Consider the following 18,762-nt stretch of genomic DNA (forward strand, 5'->3'; position numbering starts at 1 on the left):
AAATGCCGACCTGAATTATGTGCTCAAGTCTCTGAGGTGGGACTTGAACCCACAACCTTCTGACTCAGAGGCGCGGAAGCTAGCACCTGAGCCATGGCTGACATCAAGTAGCGTGGCAAAGGGCTAACTAATATGCTTTTACTGAGATACTTTGCACCAGAAGTAGCTCACATTTCCTACAACTGATTTCTGTCAGACTGTATTGTTCAGGCTAAGACTAGAAGTGAAACTTATTTATGAGAATTGGGATTACACAGAAACAAAAGAAAACAGAAAGAAACTAGCAAGACAAATAGATCTATCAGGAGACAAATTTGGATCAAAGCTCAAGCATTTGCAAATATTTGTTCAGAACATGTTTCTTTCAAAGTCCAATAATTTGCAAGATTTTCTGATATAATGTTTTTACGCGGGTGAGACTAATGTCTCTATTTCCTACAGATTTCAAACATTGCCTTGGTTACAACTGAAACTGAATTGAAGACTTGACGAATGGCTAGCAGTATAATCCTCCCAGCAATAGAGAATTGCCAATCAAGCCAGTCCAAAAACACAACAATGAGAGCTGCTTCTGGAATCCATTACCTCGAAATTACTAATGCTGTACACCCAACCTCCCCTTCAGAACAAATCTCACTTTGATGACTCTGTCAGTAGAGATAGTAAATATGTCAGTTTGTATGCATCCAATCATTCACAGGCAGGAGAGGATTTCTGTTGCAATGAACATGTGATGATATCATACAGCATCTGTGTATTTCACTTTACCTCCCCCCACACAAAGACAGAAATGAATTTTTATAGAGGCAGCTAACAACCGTCAGGTTTAAATTTGAAATGGTTGGCCTATCTAACATACATAAGCAAAAAATATAATGGACATTTTGTGATTATGAAGCATTTTGCAGCTCTGATTTTGTCAAACCTCGATGCTGCTTAGAATATAAACCATCTTACCCTTTCTTCTGTCCTCTTGTACCCCACCTTATGGCAATAAAGAGGTCCGTTAGGGGGTGCGGAGACCTTTTTATACCAGTTCTAGTGTGTCTCAGATGGAACTTTTGTATTTCTCTGTTTGGGATGGGGCTTTAATTCTCTTCAAGCTGGAAATCCAAATGACATTGAATGTGCAGCACAGAAACAGGCCATTCAGCCCAACAGGTCCATGCTGGTATTTATACTCCACACGAGCCTCCTCCCACCCCTCTTCATCTAACCCCCATCAGCATAACCTATTCCTTTCTCCCTCATGTTTATCTAGCTTCCCCTTAAATGCATCGATGCTAGTCACTTCAACCAGTCCCTGTGGTTGCGAGTTCCACACTCTAACCACTCTCTGGGTACAGAAGTTCCTCTGAATTCCCTAGTGGATTTATGGGGGACTATCTTATATTGATGGCCCCTAGTTTTTGGACTCCACTACAAGTGGGAACATTTTCTCCAAGTCTACCCTATCGAACCACTGACCCTGTATCAGCTCACCCCCCAGTCTTCTCTTTTCTAGAGTAAAGAGCCCCAGTCTATTCAGTTTACTCTGGTTCACATAAGGAAAGTGGAGGTCTTGAGGAGATCCAGTTATTCTTGTCTTTTATTATCTTTAGAAATATTTCAGAGGAGGTTGTACGATTAGGAAGTCCAGTGGACTCTGGTTGATAGCGGGTCAATGAGTCACCTTGCAGGTTACCTGATTCTTCAAGGTCAATTGGAGAGCCCAGGAATGTCACAGGGTGGATGAACCTCAGATAGCAGGATGTTGGTATATTAAATAACTTGCTATGGCTGTGGTTTTACAAATAATAAACTCTGTTAGCCCTACCTGAGTTTAGGTTGATGTAAAAGTTCCCACAGCACTATTCAAAGAGAACAGGGGATTTCTGACGGTCACCTGGCCAACATTGATCCCTCAAACAACACCTTTAGCTTATGCTAGAGATAGTAAAGTTACTCTCTCATAACACAACTTCTCTCTCAGGGTCAGGGAACATAGGGAAACTATTGTCATACCCAATACAGAACCTTGTGACGGTACTATTCATATTGTCACAGATGTAGTTAATTAAAAACTGCATTAACAATGCATCTCTATGTCTGACTATATCTTTGATGCCTCTGGCAAGAAAGGGTTAAGTTGCACTTAAGTGTCACCCTTTGGATTAGTGGTAGCACTCTCGCCTCTAAGTCAGAAGGCCATGGGTTCAAGTCCCAGTCCAGAGACTTGAACACATAACGTAAGCTGATGCTTCAGTGCAGTACTGAGGGAGTGCTGCACTGTTGGAGGTGTCATCTTATGGATAAGATGTTAAACCAAGACCCCGTCTACCCTCTCAGGTCGACGTACAAGTTCCCACAGCACTATTCAAAGAGAGCCGGGGATTTCTCCCGGTCACCTGGCCAACATTAATCCTTCAAACAACACCTAAAACAAATGATCTGGTCATTTATTTCATTGCTGTTTGTGAGCCCTTGCTGTGTGCGAATTGGCTACCGTGGTTCTTAAACTGTAACAGTGGCTACACTTCAGAAGTACTTTAGCAAAATACTGCGGATGCTGGAAATCCGAAATAACAACAGAAAACACTGGAAAAACTCAGCAGGCCAGGCAGCATCTGTGGAGAGAGAAACAGAGACGTAAAAGTTCCCACAGCACTATTCAAAGAGAGCCGGGGATTTCTGCCGGTCACCTGGCCAACATTAATCCCTCAAACAACACCTTTAGCTTATGCTAGAGATAATAAAGTTACTCTCTCATAACACAACTTCTCTCTCAGGGTCAGGGAACATAGGGAAACTATTGTCATACCCAATACAGAACCTTGTGACGGTACTATTCATATTGTCACAGATGTAGTTACCAGCGCAATTCACACTCCATCTAGAGCCATCCTTTATTCCTTAACCTGTCCCATTACCACCTCCTCTCGCCTTGAATATCTCTTAATGCCTCTCAATGTCTCGTAATCTCTCCTGCTTTCCATCCTATCACTGACCTTCCCTTTTGTTCTTTCATCCCCTCCCCCCTTTCCCAGCCCCCACTTGCTTTAAAATCTGTTCCATTTCCAGCTTTTTTCCAGTTCTGACGAAGGGTCCCAGACCTGAAACGTTGACTCCGTTTCTCTCTTCACGGATGTTGTCTGGCCTGTTGAGTTTTTCCAGCATTTTCTGTTGTTACTTCAAAAGTACTTCATTGGCTGTAAAGCACTTTGGGATGTCCTGAGGTCATGAAAGATGCTATATAAATGTAAGACTTTCTTTCTTCTTTCTTTCAAAGAAGAGCCAGGAGTTCTCCCAGTGTCATTGCCAAACGATATCCCTCAACCAACATCGAAATCAGTTTGGGGGTGAATGTCCTCAAAGCTTCTCCTGCTTCACCGTCCTAACACCAGCGGAAACCTCATGTACTCACGGAAATGGAGTTTCAACCAAACATCCAAGGAAATTCACCCCCATTGTCATTTATCCCATTGCGGTTTGGGGGAATTTGCTGTGTGCAAATTAGCTGTTGTTTTTCACCACATTATAACAGTGACCACTCTTGAAAAGTACTTCAACGGCTGTAAAGTGCTTTGGGAAAGAAAGAAAGACTTGCATTTCTATAGCGCCTTTCACGACCTCAGGACGTCCCAAAGCGCTTTACAGCCAATGAAGTACTTTTGAAGTGTAGTCACTGTTGTAATGTAGGAAACGCGGCAGCCAATTTGCACACAGCAAGCTCCCACAAACAGCAATGTGATAATGATCAGATAATCTGTTTTTTAGTGATGTTTATTGAGGGATAAATATTGGCCAGGACACCGGAGATAACTCCCCTCCACTTCTTCGAACTAGTGCCATGGGATCTTTTACATCCACCTGAGAGAGCAGACGGGGCCTTGGTTTAATGTCTCATCCGAAAGACGGCACCTCCGACAGTGCAGCACTCCCTCAGCACTGCGCTGGAGTGTCAGCCTGGATCTTCGTGCTCAAGCCTCTGGAGTGGGCCTTGAACCCACAACCTTCTGACTCAGAGGTGAGGGGGCTACCACCTCTGACACGGAAGTCCTGAGCCAATGAAAAGTGCTGTATAAATGCAAATTCTTTCTTTCTCTCTCCCTCTTTCTTCCTTTCTGCTGTACACTGACCTGCTTTGCTCAATAATCAATATATTTTTGGACTAGATTCTGTGAAGCGAGCTAACCTAAGACACTATACAGTATATGAAACACTGGATTTATTTGGTAAATCCTCATTTCATTTTCTGATACGTACATAAAGGTGAAAAGGGGAAGCTTTGGCTGATATGTTTCAACTAGAATAGGTTACATAATGTAATTTTTAGATATAATATTTATGACATATTGTACAGGACGCAGCATTCACATCTCCCTCAGATGCTGGTGCTTCTTGCCACAGTTTTTATTTCTTGGTACCTATTAAAAGCCAGGCACTTATTAGGCGTCAAGGTCTGCGGTGATACTTTTTGTTTCTCACAGCAGACCCTGCTATATACCAGGACAGAGTGCTGGGCTGGAGCCTGCTGGTGAATCTGTGCAAACAGAAACATAGAAACATAGAAGATAGGAGCAGGAGTAGGCCATTCGGCCCCTCGAGCCTACTCCGCCATTCAATGAGATCAATGCTGATCATCCAAACTCAGTACCCTGTCCCTGCTTTCTCCCCATATCCCTTGATCCCTTTAGCCTTAAGAAATATATCTAACTCCTTCTTGAATATATTTAATGAATTGACCTCAACTGCCTTCAGTGGTAGAGAATTCCACAGGTTCACCACTCTCTGGGTGAAGAAATTCCTCCTCATCTCTGTCCTAAATGGCTTACCCCTTATCCTTAGACTGTGACCCCTGGTTCTGGACTCCCTCGCCATCAGGAACATCCTTCCTGCATCTAGTCTGTCCAGTCCTGTTAGAATTTTATAAGTTTCAATGAGATCCCCTCTCATTCTTCTAAACTCCAGCGAGTATAAGCCCAATCGATTCAATCTCTCCTCATACATCATTCCTGCCATCCCAGGTATCAGTCTGGTGAATCTTCGCTGCACGCCCTCATGGAGCAATCAGTATCTTGGCTTCTGGACTGGCACTTCCGGAGTGTTACTGTCACAACAAAACTGTATTGTGGTGCTTCACACATACACTGTGGTTTGAAAGAACAAAAAACATACGTCCCTTATAGGCCAGGCAGCATCGGTGGAGAGAGAAATAGAGTTAACGTTTCAGGTCGATGACCTTTTGTCAGAACTGGAAAAAAGCAGGAAATGGAAAGCAAGTTTGGGGGCAAGTTTATGGCACAGATGGAGGCCATTCCGCCCATTGTGTCCGCGCCGGCCGAAAAAGAGCCATCCAGTCTAATCCCTCTTTCCAGCTCTTGGTCCGTAGCCTTGCCGGTTACGGCACTTCAAGTGCATATCCAAGTACTTTTTAAATGCGATGAGGGTTTCGGCCTCTCCCACCCTTTCAGGCAGTGAGTTCCAGACCCCCCACCACCAATTTTCCCTTTAAGCTTCGTGGCCACGCTGAACCCGCGCAGCCAGCTTTTCAATGCAAAAATCTCTTAAAGGGGCCGAACGGTGCCAAAAAAAATTACTGGGAACTTTGCCCACCACTCTCTGGTTTGTTTCTTGTCCTATCAGCAACTCCCCCCCCCCCCCCAAACCTTGTTAAATCTGCTCTGAGTCTGATGTCTGTAATTACCCTATACCAGGATGAAGAATTAAATTGTGTGAGACAGTCACTGGGCAATGGAAAAGAAGGAGCTTGCATCTATATAGTACCTTTCACATCCCCTGGGTGTCCCAAAGTGGCCAATGAATTACTTTTGAAACATGGTCACTGCTGTTCTGCGGCAATTGTTATTTTGTAGATAGTTGACTACAGTGACATCTGGAATGTGCAAAGGACCCTACTGTAGCTTTAGGACTGGATGTGCAAAGACAATAGCTCAAAACATGTCCCAAAATGCTACGTCTAATACAGATAATCAACACTTAACCATGTGTACCTATTTAATTCAGCCAATTAAGAAAAACTAAAGCTGCAGTATAATAAGGAGTTTTATAATGCCACTCGATGGTACTTATATCTTTCTTTAATTCCATTCTGTGTCTGTGAACCTGACTTCAGGCTCAAGAGAACAGAAGGGAGTCAGACAGAGTGCACTCAATACCTGCCCCCTAGTTCCTGTAAAATATATTTAGAAATCACAAAGTGCAGCTCTTAATTCAGTTTGTGTAGGAAATTGTTAATTAAATGTGTTTTTTTTTTAAACAATTTATTGCACAAACTTGATTAAGTATGTAAATGTCTGCCACGAGACTGCACGTTCATTGCATTTGCAAATTTAAAGCCTGCTGCTCGGGCTGATTGGAGACTCTCCATGGGAGCGGAACACTTTCTAGTTGAAAAGGCAGGTTTCCCTTTACCAGTTGAGAGCATTGTGTGAGGTTAATATCCTCCTGTTAGGTACATATTAACGTAAAGGGGGAAACAAATGCCATGTTAATGTTAATCATAGTTAGAGGTAGCAGGTGTCCCCATTTTGGAGAGGTTTCCGTCTTTCCAAATTTTTTCATCTAAATTTTTAATCAAATAGTGTGAAACTAATTTGGGCTCAGTGACAGTATGCCACAGTACGAATAATCCAAACGCCCTCATGACATCATCCCTTTTAACATTAGACTAATGTCAGTTCTACACAATGATAAAAAGAATTCAAATTCCTTCTGGACTCTTGGCACCAATTATCGTTCAGTATCAGTCATATGATATACATTTAAAGAGTCAAATTTGTACAATTATTTTCTAGTGTGCACTCATTTGGCTGTGGTTATTTCCTTGAAGCTGTGGGTCTGTTGAGGTTGTCTGAGCCTGCAGGGTATGGTGGCGTGACTGTTGCAGTTGTTCCAATTCTGCATGGGACCCCAGTATGGCTGTTGTGGTTGTCTGTGCCTGCAAGGGTACTGGAGTAGGTTTCAGAGTTGTCTGAGGCACCGTGCTTGTTGCTATGGAGTTCCAATCTTTTGCTCGGTCAAAAGCCAGACAGGGGCCAAATGGGTCATTGCTTGAATTCTACTCTTGCCTTTGTTAACCATAAAAAGTCATTGAAAACTTTGGCAACCTTAATAACTGGTGTCTCTACATGAGTTGGAAAAAAAACCAGCTTTCTGTTTATAAAACAAGATTTTTAAGTCCAGCTAACATTATAGAAATGTTTCAACTGTCTGCTGAAGAACTGGATAAAGTTGAATTGCAATTGATCTGCAAAGGGTGGGACAGGGCTTGTGCGAGTCTGCAGCGTGCGCTGCCATCCGAAACGGCAGGGGGCGCTGTCCAGTGAGCCTGGTGTGGACTGCGCTCCTCCGGGCCGCTCGGGGGCGCTGTCGGGTGAGCCTGGTGCGGGCTGCGCTCCTCCGGGCCGCTCGGGGGCGCTGTCGGCTGAGCCTGGTGCGGACTGCGCTCCTCCGGGCCGCTCGGGGGAGCTGTCGGGTGAGCCTGGTGCGGACTGCGCTCCTCCGGGCCGCTCGGGGGCGCTGTCGGGTGAGCCTGGTGCGGGCTGCGCTCCTCCGGGCCGCTCGGGGGAGCTGTCGGCTGAGCCTGGTGCGGACTGCGCTCCTCCGGGCCGCTCGGGGGTGCTGTCGGGTGAGCCTGGTGTTGACTGCGCTCCTCCGGGCCGGTGGGGGGCGCTGTCGGGTGAGTCTGGTGTGAGCTGCACTCCTCCGGGCCGCTCGGGGGCGCTGTCGGGTGAGCCTGGTGGGGGCTGCGCTCCTCCGGGCCGGTGGGGGCGCTGTCGGGTGAGCCTGGTGCGGGCTGCGCTCCTCCGGGCCGGTTGGGGGCGCTGTCGGGTGAGTCTGGTGTGGACTGCGCTCCTCCGGGCCGCTCGGGGGCGCTGTCGGGTGAGCCTGGCGGGGGCTGCGCTCCTCCGGGCCGGTGGGGGGCGCTGTCGGGTGAGTCTGGTGTGGACTGCGCTCCTCCGGGCCGCTCGGGGGCGCTGTCGGGTGAGCCTGGTGCGGGCTGCGCTCCTCCGGGCCGGTTGGGGGCGCTGTCGGGTGAGCGAACTCGGGCTTGAAACCATCGGCGGATGTGCAGCGCGGCCATTTTGTCGCGAGTGCGGCCGGCGTCAGGTTGCGGTCCGGGAGCCGCGGGTTCAACGACAAGCCCGAGCGAAAATGCGGATCGAGAAGTGTTACTTCTGCTCGGCGCCGGTTTATCCGGGTCACGGGATGATGTTCGTCCGCAACGATTGCAAGGTGAGGCCGGGCGGGCGGAGATTGCGGGGCCCAGGCCTCGGGCACCTCGCCGTGTAACAGCCTGCGGTGAGGGTACAGTCGGCCTGGCTGCGGGAAATTCCGCCCCTGGAGCGCCGGTTTCTGTCATTAACCCTTCGGGTCAGTGTAATACTGCCGAGTGACAAGGAATGTTGGCGCTGCCCAGCCACGGTCTGCTCTGTGCTACTCGGGCTGTGCCACAATACAGTGTCTTCAGAGAATGTGTCTTCCTGCGGTAGAGCAGTGGGGTTTTCCGAAGTTCCGATTGGTGAACGAGCTGACTTTTTACTTGTTTAAATGCGACACTGCATGGCGTGAAATCTGCCTTGCCCCCGAAATACTGTTTGGTTACAGCAGATTGTTCTAGACAGAGGAGAAACCCAAACACCCAGAATTATAGCCAGTTTATCACAGGACAGTGTGCATTATTATCTGAACAGGGTTTAAAATGCAAAGAGTAAAGTTGCACTTGAACTGCTGCGAATTTAGTATACCCCAAAATATATGTCTAGGGCAATTGAGATGTTGGATTGCCGAGTTGTTGAAGAACAGGCTTGATTTGTTTTTTTTCCTCTGTCCATTCAGTTCTTGGTCAAATTGTTGTGCCTAGACTGAGATCTGGTGGTCTTCATGTTTTGTTTTTCTGATTGCCCTGCCTTTCTGACCTAGAAGAGAGAAGAGGTGAAGTGACACCTCCATTGTTCTGGGGTATATCAGTCGATGTCGATGGGCTGAATGGCCTCCATCTGTGCCATTATGACTGACTTGAACAGATATGGTGGACAACTGGTTTAGCCATTCACTGCCATATCTGGCAGGACCACATAAAGCCTTACAAAATCGCTCTATTCCAGAATCTTTCTGGAATGCAAAGATAAACCCCGGTTTCTATTCTCCACTACTAACTGTCTTCTTAAACCCCTCACCCCTGTCTCCTCCACCCTCACCTCCGGCAACAAGTGTGAGGAGCTCATGGACTCCTTTGTTTCTAAGATTGAGACCATCAGTTAAGCTGCCTCTTCCACTTCTCTTCCTTCCCCTCGCCCACCAGGCCAAACATCCTCTAAGGTTCCCCCTGCCCTAGCCCTGAACTCACATCTTTCTCCAGTTTCTCTCCGATCTCTCCTCATGACCTCTCTGCGCTCATCTTGTCCATGAGACCCACTTCCTGCTCCCTCGACCCTATTCCCACCAAACTGCTGACCACCCAACTTCCTTTTCTGACTCCCATGTTAGCTGACATTGTTAATGGTTCACTCTCCTCAGGTACTGTCCCCCTCTCCCTCAAATCTGCTGTCATCACCCCTCTCCTAAAAAAATCAACCCTTGACTGCTCTGTCCTTGCAAAATACCGCCCCATCTCCAACCTCCCTTTCCTCTCCAAAGTCCTTGAACATGTTGTAACCTCCAAAATCCGTGCCCATCTTTCCCGCAATTCCATGTTTGAATCCCTCCAATCAGGTTTTCGCCCTTGCCACAGTACCGAAACGGCTCTCATCAAAGTCACAAATGACATCTTTTGTGACTGTGACAAAGGTAAACTACCCCTCCTCGTCCTTCTTGACTTGTCTGCAGCCTTTGACACGGTTGACCACTCCAAACTTCTCCAACGCGCCTCCACCATCGTCCAGCTGGGTGGGACTTCATTCGCCTGATTCCATTCTTATCTATCTAATCGTAGCCAGAGAATCACCTGGAACGGCTTCTCTTCCCACTCCCGCATTGTTACCTCTGGTGTCCCCCAAGGATCTATCCTTGGCCCCCTCCTATTTCTCATCTACATGTTGCTCCTTGGCGACATCATCCGAAAACACAGCGTCAGTTTCCACATGTACTCTTGACGACACCCAGCTCTACCTCACTACCACTTCTCTCGGCCCCTCTGGTCTCTAAATTGTCAGACTGCTTGTCCGACATCCAGTTCTGGATGAGCAGAAATTTTCTCCAATTAAATATTGGGAAGACCGAAGCCATTGTTTTCGGTCCACGCCACAAACTCCGTTCCCGAGCCACCGACTCCATCCCTCTCCCTAACATCTGTCTGAGGCTGAACACTGTTCGCAACCTTGGTGTCATATTTCACCCTGAAATGAACTTACAACCACATATCCGCAGCATAACCTAAGACCGCTTATTTCCACCTCCGTGACATCGCCCGACTCCGCCCTTGCCTCAGTTCATCTGCTGCTGAAACCCTCATCCATGCCTTTGTTACCTCTAGACTTGACTATTCCAACGTACTCCTGGCTGGCCTCCCACATTCTACCCTACGTAAACTTGAGGTCATCCAAAACTCGGCTGCCCGTGTCCTAGCTCACACCAAGTCCTGTTCGCCCATCACCCCTGTGCTCGCTGACCTACATTGGCTCCCGGTTAAGCAACGCCTCGATTTCAAAATTCTCATCCTTGTTTTCAAATTCCTCCATGGCCTCGCCCCTTCCTATCTCTGTAATCTCCTTCAGCCCCACAACCCCCCCGAGATATCTGTGCTCCTCTAATTCTGCCCTCTTGAGCATCCCTGATTATAATCGCTCAACTATTGGTGGCCGTGTCTTCTGTTGTCGAGGCCCTAAGCTCTAGAATTCCCTGCCTAAACCTCTCTGCCTCGCTACCTCTCTTTCCTCCTTTAAGGCGCTCCTTAAAACCTACCTCTTTGACCAAGCTTTAGGCCACCTGCCCTAATTTCTCCTTATGTGGCTCGGTGTCAAATTTTTTGTCTTATAATACTCCTGTGAAGCACCTTGGGACGTTTTACTACATTAAAGGCGCTATATAAATGTTGTTGTATTAAATTTGCTATGTAAGTTGAGTGCTTTTTTGGGGGCATCACCATTTGGCTAGTCTTCCAGGCGACACCTCATTAGGGTGCTCCCATTATAAATTTACCTGTCACACAGTCACATCTACACCTGTACACTTTTACCACTAAATGGTGTTTGGTAGTTTCTGAAGCTGCAGGTCCCCGTACCTTTGCCTACATCATCACTAATGCTCTCTAAGGGAACTTCACTTTCTCCTGACTCTGTGGGCAACATCACGTGGAATCCACTAGTAACCATTTACATTTCTTAATCTTCTAGGCTTTTAGATTCTGCAGATCAAAGTGTCATAAGAATTTTAAGAAGAAGCGTAACCCAAGAAAGGTCAGGTGGACAAAGGCCTTCCGCAAATCATCTGGCAAAGAATTGACAGTGGTGCGTAAGAAGAAGCTTTTCTTGACATCTGCTGTCTAGCTTTACATCGTACTCCGTTTCTAACTTGATGTTCTTGACACTTAATCTTTTATTTATAGGATAACGTATTTGAATTTGAAAAACGCAGGAATGCTCCAGTCAAGTACCAGAGAGAGCTGTGGTCTAAGTCAGGTAAACAGTTCTTGTACCGTGTGGCATTTGTGTTATGAATATATTGAACATTCATAGGTCACAAGCGAGGTCTTGATGGATCCGATGAAATTCTTCCGCCTGTTTAGAGTGGAATCTCTGTTGCCGTTTTCATGTTAGATTACCTGGCACAGAATTTTTTTTTCAGCCCTCTGTGATTGAGGGACAGTAACAAAAACTGTCTGCAGTATGTGGAGAGAAAATCTGAAGCAAACCTTTTAACTGAGTAAATAATTGAGAAGTGGAAATGTTATGACATTTCACATCCATTTACACCAGTGATGATTTTAGACTAGAGGATGAATGCAGAGTGGTTTACCAGAGTTTCTGCATGTCTAATGTGAAGAACAGGGCTAGAGCTCATTGTTAAATTTTCTTTAGATATATGCCTACGGTTTTACATTGCTACAACATTATAACCCAACAAAAATCTAATTAACACCACCACCTCCAAGTTCCCCTCCAAGTCACAAACTTGGAAATATATTGCCGATCCTTCATTGTCGCTGGGTCAAAGTCCTGGAACTCCCTACCTAACAGCACTGTGGGAGTACCTTCACCACACGGACTGCAGCGGTTCAAGAAGGCGGCTCACCACCACCTTCTCAAGGGCAACTAGGGATGGGCAATAAATGCTGGCCTTGCCAGCGACGCCCACATCCCATAAACGAATTAAAAAAGTGTCACTGACGTTACATGCTTGGCAAGCAAGCTGTTTCTCTCTTATCTCTCTATAGATTATTAAAGTACAGTAGTGTAAATTTAGGTGAGGGCTGTATATGTTGGGTTCATGTGCAAGCAAAGAAGCTAACTGTACAATAGTCGATTTTTCTTTCACATTTTAAAGAGGATTTTGTCTTTGCAGGAAGTGATGAGAGTTGACATAGTTATGCAAAAATATTATTGCGATATTTTGCAAGGCAATTGGTGCTGGAGCCGTTTGTTATTTGTTGAGTTCAGCACAATGTCAGCAAAACATTTTTTGAAGACAGCCACTTTTAATATAGAAAAATCACCATGATTTTGAAATAAAGATTCCTTAATAAGTATATTAAGCTCCTGGAAAGTTGCTGGTATATTTTACATACAATCCCCCCATTGAAATAACTGGCATTACACGCTGGCAGCAACAACGGAGAGAATGCCGAGCCAGCAAATTTGGATCACCCTGTGTGTCCGAAGAAATGAGTCTGGTTTTACAAAGATCATCGGTTTTATAGATCTTACAAAATTGTAATGAAAGTAAACATGAAAAATGGAGATTCTCTTAGCAATATGGCAGTGACCTGTGTGTGTGTGTGAAGACTGGTGGGTTTCTTATGAAAATAGCTCATCTTTAACCCTTGCATTGTGATTGGATTCAGGGAAAGGCCTTATCTCTGGATTGATGGTTTTATTTAGCAAATAACGCCCGCCCGTTTCCCCCCCCCCCCCCCCCCCCCCCGTTCTGACGCAGCTGAAGTCTGCTGGGGTGCAGTTCCACGGTCATTGGTCACCCACTAGTACCTTCTCCAAGTGGTCATTCTTCATGTGTTAGCCTTGACCTTGTTTTGGCGTGGGTGCACCACATCGGTCCTCACCGAGTGCCTACATGTGCACTTTCGAGCAGTGGTCATTGGATAGTCATCGGGAACCCTTGGTTCATCTTCCCCATTGCTAACATAGGGGTGTTGGCTTTAGAGCAGTATCTTTTAGAATTTGCTTTTATTTCTCGCGTTACATTTATTTGGGGTCATTGAGACACCCGAGAGAAAATGCTCTTTGTTTTAATGACACTAACGATGAAATTGTATTCAACAGTTGTGGCAATGAAGAGAGTTGCGGAAATCAAAGAGAAGCGTCAAGCAAGATTTATTATGAACAGGTGAGTGTGAACTTGGAGTTTTAAAAGATGATTTGAAGTGCAATGTATTTGTTTACAATCTAATCCAATTGTCAATATTTCGTGTCCTAAAACAAAATGTTCAAATATATTCCTAGTGATTCTAAAGCAAGGAATTGCATTTAAAGAGCATTTCATAAAATGATACAGCACAGAGGGAGGCCATTGTGCCTGTGCCAGCAATGTATCATGTCCCAAAATGCCAGTTACAGGAAACTCTTTATCCGGCACCGACGGGACTGGCGTGGTGCTGGCTGATCAAAAAGTCCGGATTACAGAGAGGTATACTTAGTAAGGTACGAGAGCCCCGTACACGGCCACAGATCCAGGCGTCCCTGTTGCATGGCAACAGGTGCAGGAACCCCGGTTACACGGCCACAGATCCAGGCGTCCCTGTTGCATGGCAACAGGTGCAGGAACCCCGGTTACACGGCCACAGATCCAGGCGTCCCTGTTGCATGGCAACAGGTGCAGGAACCCCGGTTACACAGCCACAGATCCAGGCGTCCCTGTTGCATGGCAACAGGTGCAGGAACCCCGGTTACACGGCCACAGATCCAGGCGTCCCTGTTGCATGGCAACAGGTGCAGGAACCCCGGTTACATGGCCACAAATCCAGGAACCCCGGTTACATGGTCACTAATATGAAGTAAAACTTACCTGAATCTACTCCTGAATTTTGCCGGTTAAGAGAGATTTCCGGTTATTTAGGTGCCGGTAAAAAGAGAGTTTCCTGTAATTACTTTTGAAGTGTAGCCAAGGTTATGGAGGCAGATGCGGCACCCAAAATTTTACACAGCAAGATTCCATGCACAGCAAATGAGTTAATGACCAGTTTATCTGCTTTGCTGGTTGAGGGATGAATGTTGGCCAGGACTCCAGGAGAACTTTCTCCTCTTTCAGTAGCGCCATGGGATCTTTGATGTGCACCTGAACAGGTAGACGAGGCCTCAATTTAACTTCTCATCTGAAAATGGCACTCCCTCAGTCACTCTAGATGATGTGCTCAAGTCCTGGAGTGGTGCTTGAACCCATAACCATATGACTATGGTGAGAGTACTACCACTAAACCTAGCTGATACCGTGGATCACTTTGAACTGAGAATTGTTCTTTAATTGCAAGTATTCTTTTAAAAAGTGGGGAAAATCAAAAGGCAAGTCTCGGGTGAGGATGGGAGTAGATTGGTGTGGACCTATTTGTGTCTAGTTTTAAATAGGTAGGTCGGGTTGCTGGTTCACTGTGGGAGTTTTGCATCGGGGAAGAGAGACAAAAGCGAGAATTCACAGAAATTTGAATCAAATGGGAATAGAACAAATTGAGTCCAAAGTGTAGTAGACATACAGTGAAGATGATAGTGAAAAATACTAAAAATGTTTGTCAACATAGACCACGTAAGGCAAAGTTAAATGTGTTCATACGTATATCTGATGGAACGCCTTCCAAGTGTAAGCATAGGATCTAATATCTTAAATTATTCCTGAATTACTCAGTATTTATGTAACCGTTCCTGTTTGCATTTTTTTGGTTTCTAATCCGATTCTTGTTCTATATTTGATTATAAATTCTGGTTATGCAAGATCAGCTGGAGTATGCAGCTTATTTATGGAGCACAGATGCCTAACACTTTACGGTGTTTAATAAAACTGGGATGCTGATGTAATGAATATACTGTGTTTTTGTCCAAGGCTGAAAAAAAGCAAAGAGTTACAGACAAAGGCAGACATCAAAGAGGTCAAACAGAACATCCATCTCATCAAGGCTCCTCATGCAGGTAATGGGCTTGAATTGCCTAGATATTCATGGTGTATAAAGTAAATCTACAAAACCCCAACATATCAAATGTGTATTGTACATAATTAAAAGTTTCTTGGGGATTTGTAAGTCAAATCAGAAGTAAATCTATTTTAATGTGTTCTGTGAAAATTTATGCGCCTCATATTTCCTTTTAACAGAGGGGGCAAAGAAACTGGAGGAGAAGATGGTGCAGACTTTACAAGAAGATTTGGAAATGGCAGAAGATTCTTAACTGTTGCTATTTGGTGCCCAGAAAGGAGTGTACAAGATATATGTATACATAAAATGCCATTAATTTGCCTGTTTCGCAAGCTGTGGACACTGACCATGCTTAGAATTTATCCACTAGTGACCCAACGGCACTTTCCAAACCTCCAGGCCCACAAAATGTAAACCGGACAGACCAGCGAGTAAGGAATGTAAGTGCAAATAGAAATTCAGTTACCTGAACTTAGTGTATCCGATTGACCAGACTCATGGGTCAAATTGGGACCTACAGGCAGTAGTTTGGATGCCTCTAGTGTAAACTGTTGCTTTTGTTTGTTGTACAGGAAACTTTCTGGTATCCGGCACGGACGGGACCGACGTGTTGACGGTTCATCAACAATTCCGGCTAACCGAACGCTATAGTAAAAGATACGGAGCTCAGAGCTCCGTATAAAGCAACAAACCCTTAGCGACAGCTTCAAAACAATTGGCACAAGTTGCACGTGTCTCTGTAGCTTAACAACAGCAACAGCTTCAGCTACACCCTTGCACAGCAACAAATGGATTAAAAAAAGTAACTAAAAGTAAAAAAAAAGTTACCTGAACCGACTCCTGAATTTTGCCGGTGGATAGAGCGTTCCGATTATTTAGGGGCCGGTTAATCGAAAGTTTCCTGTACTATTATTGGATCTTTACTTGCAGTTTTTTTAAAATCAGGATTAGCGAATCTATCACCTTGTTTTTTTTTAAAAAAGCACACCAACAAGAAAACACTTTGCTTCCACAAAAGCAGGAATGATGATAACTGATATGAATAATCCAATTAGGTTTTGGTTTTCCTCAAATTTTCTGTTCCAGAAGTGTGAGATATATATTAAAAAAAAATTGTTGACTGATCTGCCGGCTTTAAATGTAGGCCGCTGTAAGGTTGATATGGAATATTCCAGTCAATAAACATGTTTAATAACAAAAAAAGCTTTTTGTAGATGTGATAATTTAAATATTTTGAGCTCCTGTTTTGATCTGGTAGTGGAATTAAAGGCTTGCATTTGATTTTTCATTTGCACCATTAAATTACATCGAATTTACAGCACAGAAACAGGGCATTCAGCCCAACTGGTATATGCCGGCGTTAATGCTCCACACAAGCCTCCTCTCGCCCCTCTTCATCTAACACTATCGGAATATCCACCTTTTCCCTTCTCTCATGTGCTTATCTGGCTTCCTCTTAAATGCATCTACGCTATTTGCCTCAACTACTCGCTGTGGGAGCGAGTTCCACATTCTAACCACTCTGGGTAAAGAAGTTTCTCCTGAATTTCCTATTGGACTCATTGATGACTATCTTGTATTATGGCCCCTAGTTTTGGTCACGAGTTCTTTTGAGACTGATGTTCCTTTTCCAGTCTCTGCTTAGCATTGTTGATCATGTGACCAAAATGTGAATTTTAATATTTAAAATTTAAACAGCATCTTACTCATCTGGCTATATTTTTAATGGACATATTTTTTTCCACCCAGTCATAAGTGAAACCCGTTGATATGGCGATAAATCTGGAAACATTTTTCCTGTTGTGTAATGCAGGTCACGAGTGATCGTTTCTAACCTGTCTTAGCTTTGATTCTCGATACTTATTGAGCATGTGCTTCGTGTACCACAAAAGCAGCACTGATTGCTTTACCGCGGCGCCAAGCGTGTAATAAGCTTAGAGGTTGAAGCGTTTTATTCTTGATTTCCACGTGATTTTACATGTTCAAATCCCAGAGCTGGCCATAACTTGAATTTCCCTGGTTGGATAAGTTTTTTGAAATTTCAGCAACGAAGGATGGAAAAAAAGGTGTGAAAAACTATTTTTGACTTATCCTAGTCCAATTGTAATTCATTCCTACTTGCCAATTGGAATTGTATTGTTGGCATGGGATGAAGTCTATATTTCAGGATGCCCTGTCCTCTTCACTAGAGGATGCAAGGTGAGAAACAAGTGAGGGATTTTAAGCACTGCATTTTATCTTGTCATCATTAACTACCTGTATTTCCACTCAAGTTTGAAGTGCTGATACTTCCAATAAAATGACCATTAAAATTCTATTTTGTTCTGAATGCTCTGGTAGCATCCAAGAACGTAGCTATAAATTAAATTTTTTATTTGAATTTTGAATCTCAACCGTGATTAAAATCTGAGTCGTATCTGCTAAATCAGCCCATTTAAAATGTTGCATTGTTCTTTCTGTCCACTTGTTATTGATACGGCTCTCGTCAGCAGGTGAAATAGTCGTAAGATTATATTTGAACTCCATTAGTGTGTAATGTGTCCCTGTCGTAAGTGGCAATGAATATAGAAAGATTTACAGATGGTTCAGAATACTAATGGATTGGAAGATTTAGGGGAACAGTTTCCCATTCTTCACTTGTTATCTAGTTGGTTAGTGCATTGGAGGGATTAGAAGGGATTCCTGTTCCGCGACGACTTTCAATGTTGTGACTTCATGGAGGCATCTGATCAAAGAATCATGCAGCACAGGAGGAGGCCATTCGGCCCATCATGTCTGTGCCAGCTCTGTGATAGAGCTATCCAATTAGTCCCAATCGCCTACTCTTTCCACACAGCCCTACAAATGTCTCCTAATGTAGTTATGTTGCACCTGTGAGGATGTGAAGAGAGCATCTTCCCACATATAATGTGAAAATATTGCCAGAAGTTTAAAGTACAAAGAGACTACAGCTTGAAGAACTAGCTGAAGTCTAATGTATTAAGTATTTTTAGGCTCCATTTTTTTTCTGAACATTCATTCTACTGATAACATTTGGCAAGTGACCCATCGTCAGACTTTTGTTAATGTTGACTGCTTGCAAATCGATGAAAATGGCCTTGTGTTATATCTTGACCACCTCACTTTAGGAAGGATGTGAAGGCCCTTGAGAGGGTGCAGAGGAGATTTACCAGAATGGTTCCGGAGATGGGGGATCTTAGCTACAAGGACAGGTTGGAGAAGCTGGATTTGTTTTCATTAGAGCAAAGGAGGTTGAGGGGTGATTTGATAGAGGTGTACAAGATTATGACGGGTTTGGATAGGTTAGACAGGGAAAGGTTGTTCCCACTAGTTGATGGTACAAGGACTAGGGGACACAGATTTAAGGTTTTGGGCAAGAGATACAGGGGGGATGTGAGGGCAAAACTTTTTTACGCAGTGAGTGGTGAGGACCTGGAACTCGCTGCCGACGGAAGTGGTGGAAGCGG

At 44.7% G+C, this 18,762-nt stretch overlaps 1 protein-coding gene across 1 annotated transcript; it reads left to right on the forward strand.

The window, feature by feature from the left end:
* Positions 1 to 8,077: 8,077 nt before the first annotated feature.
* rsl24d1 (ribosomal L24 domain containing 1) lies at positions 8,078 to 16,498 on the forward strand. The gene is made up of 6 exons (XM_085968788.1): positions 8,078 to 8,238; positions 11,337 to 11,450; positions 11,549 to 11,621; positions 13,440 to 13,503; positions 15,208 to 15,293; positions 15,475 to 16,498. Exons 1-6 carry the CDS (start codon positions 8,158 to 8,160, stop codon positions 15,546 to 15,548), a joined length of 492 nt encoding a protein of 163 aa, XP_085824914.1. The 5' UTR covers positions 8,078 to 8,157; the 3' UTR covers positions 15,549 to 16,498.
* Positions 16,499 to 18,762: the final 2,264 nt, after the last annotated feature.

This window comes from Somniosus microcephalus, chromosome 27, assembly GCF_052327205.1.
Source record: "Somniosus microcephalus isolate GS21.2 chromosome 27, FLI_Smic_1.0, whole genome shotgun sequence".
NCBI classification, from domain to species: Eukaryota; Metazoa; Chordata; class Chondrichthyes; order Squaliformes; family Somniosidae; genus Somniosus; species Somniosus microcephalus.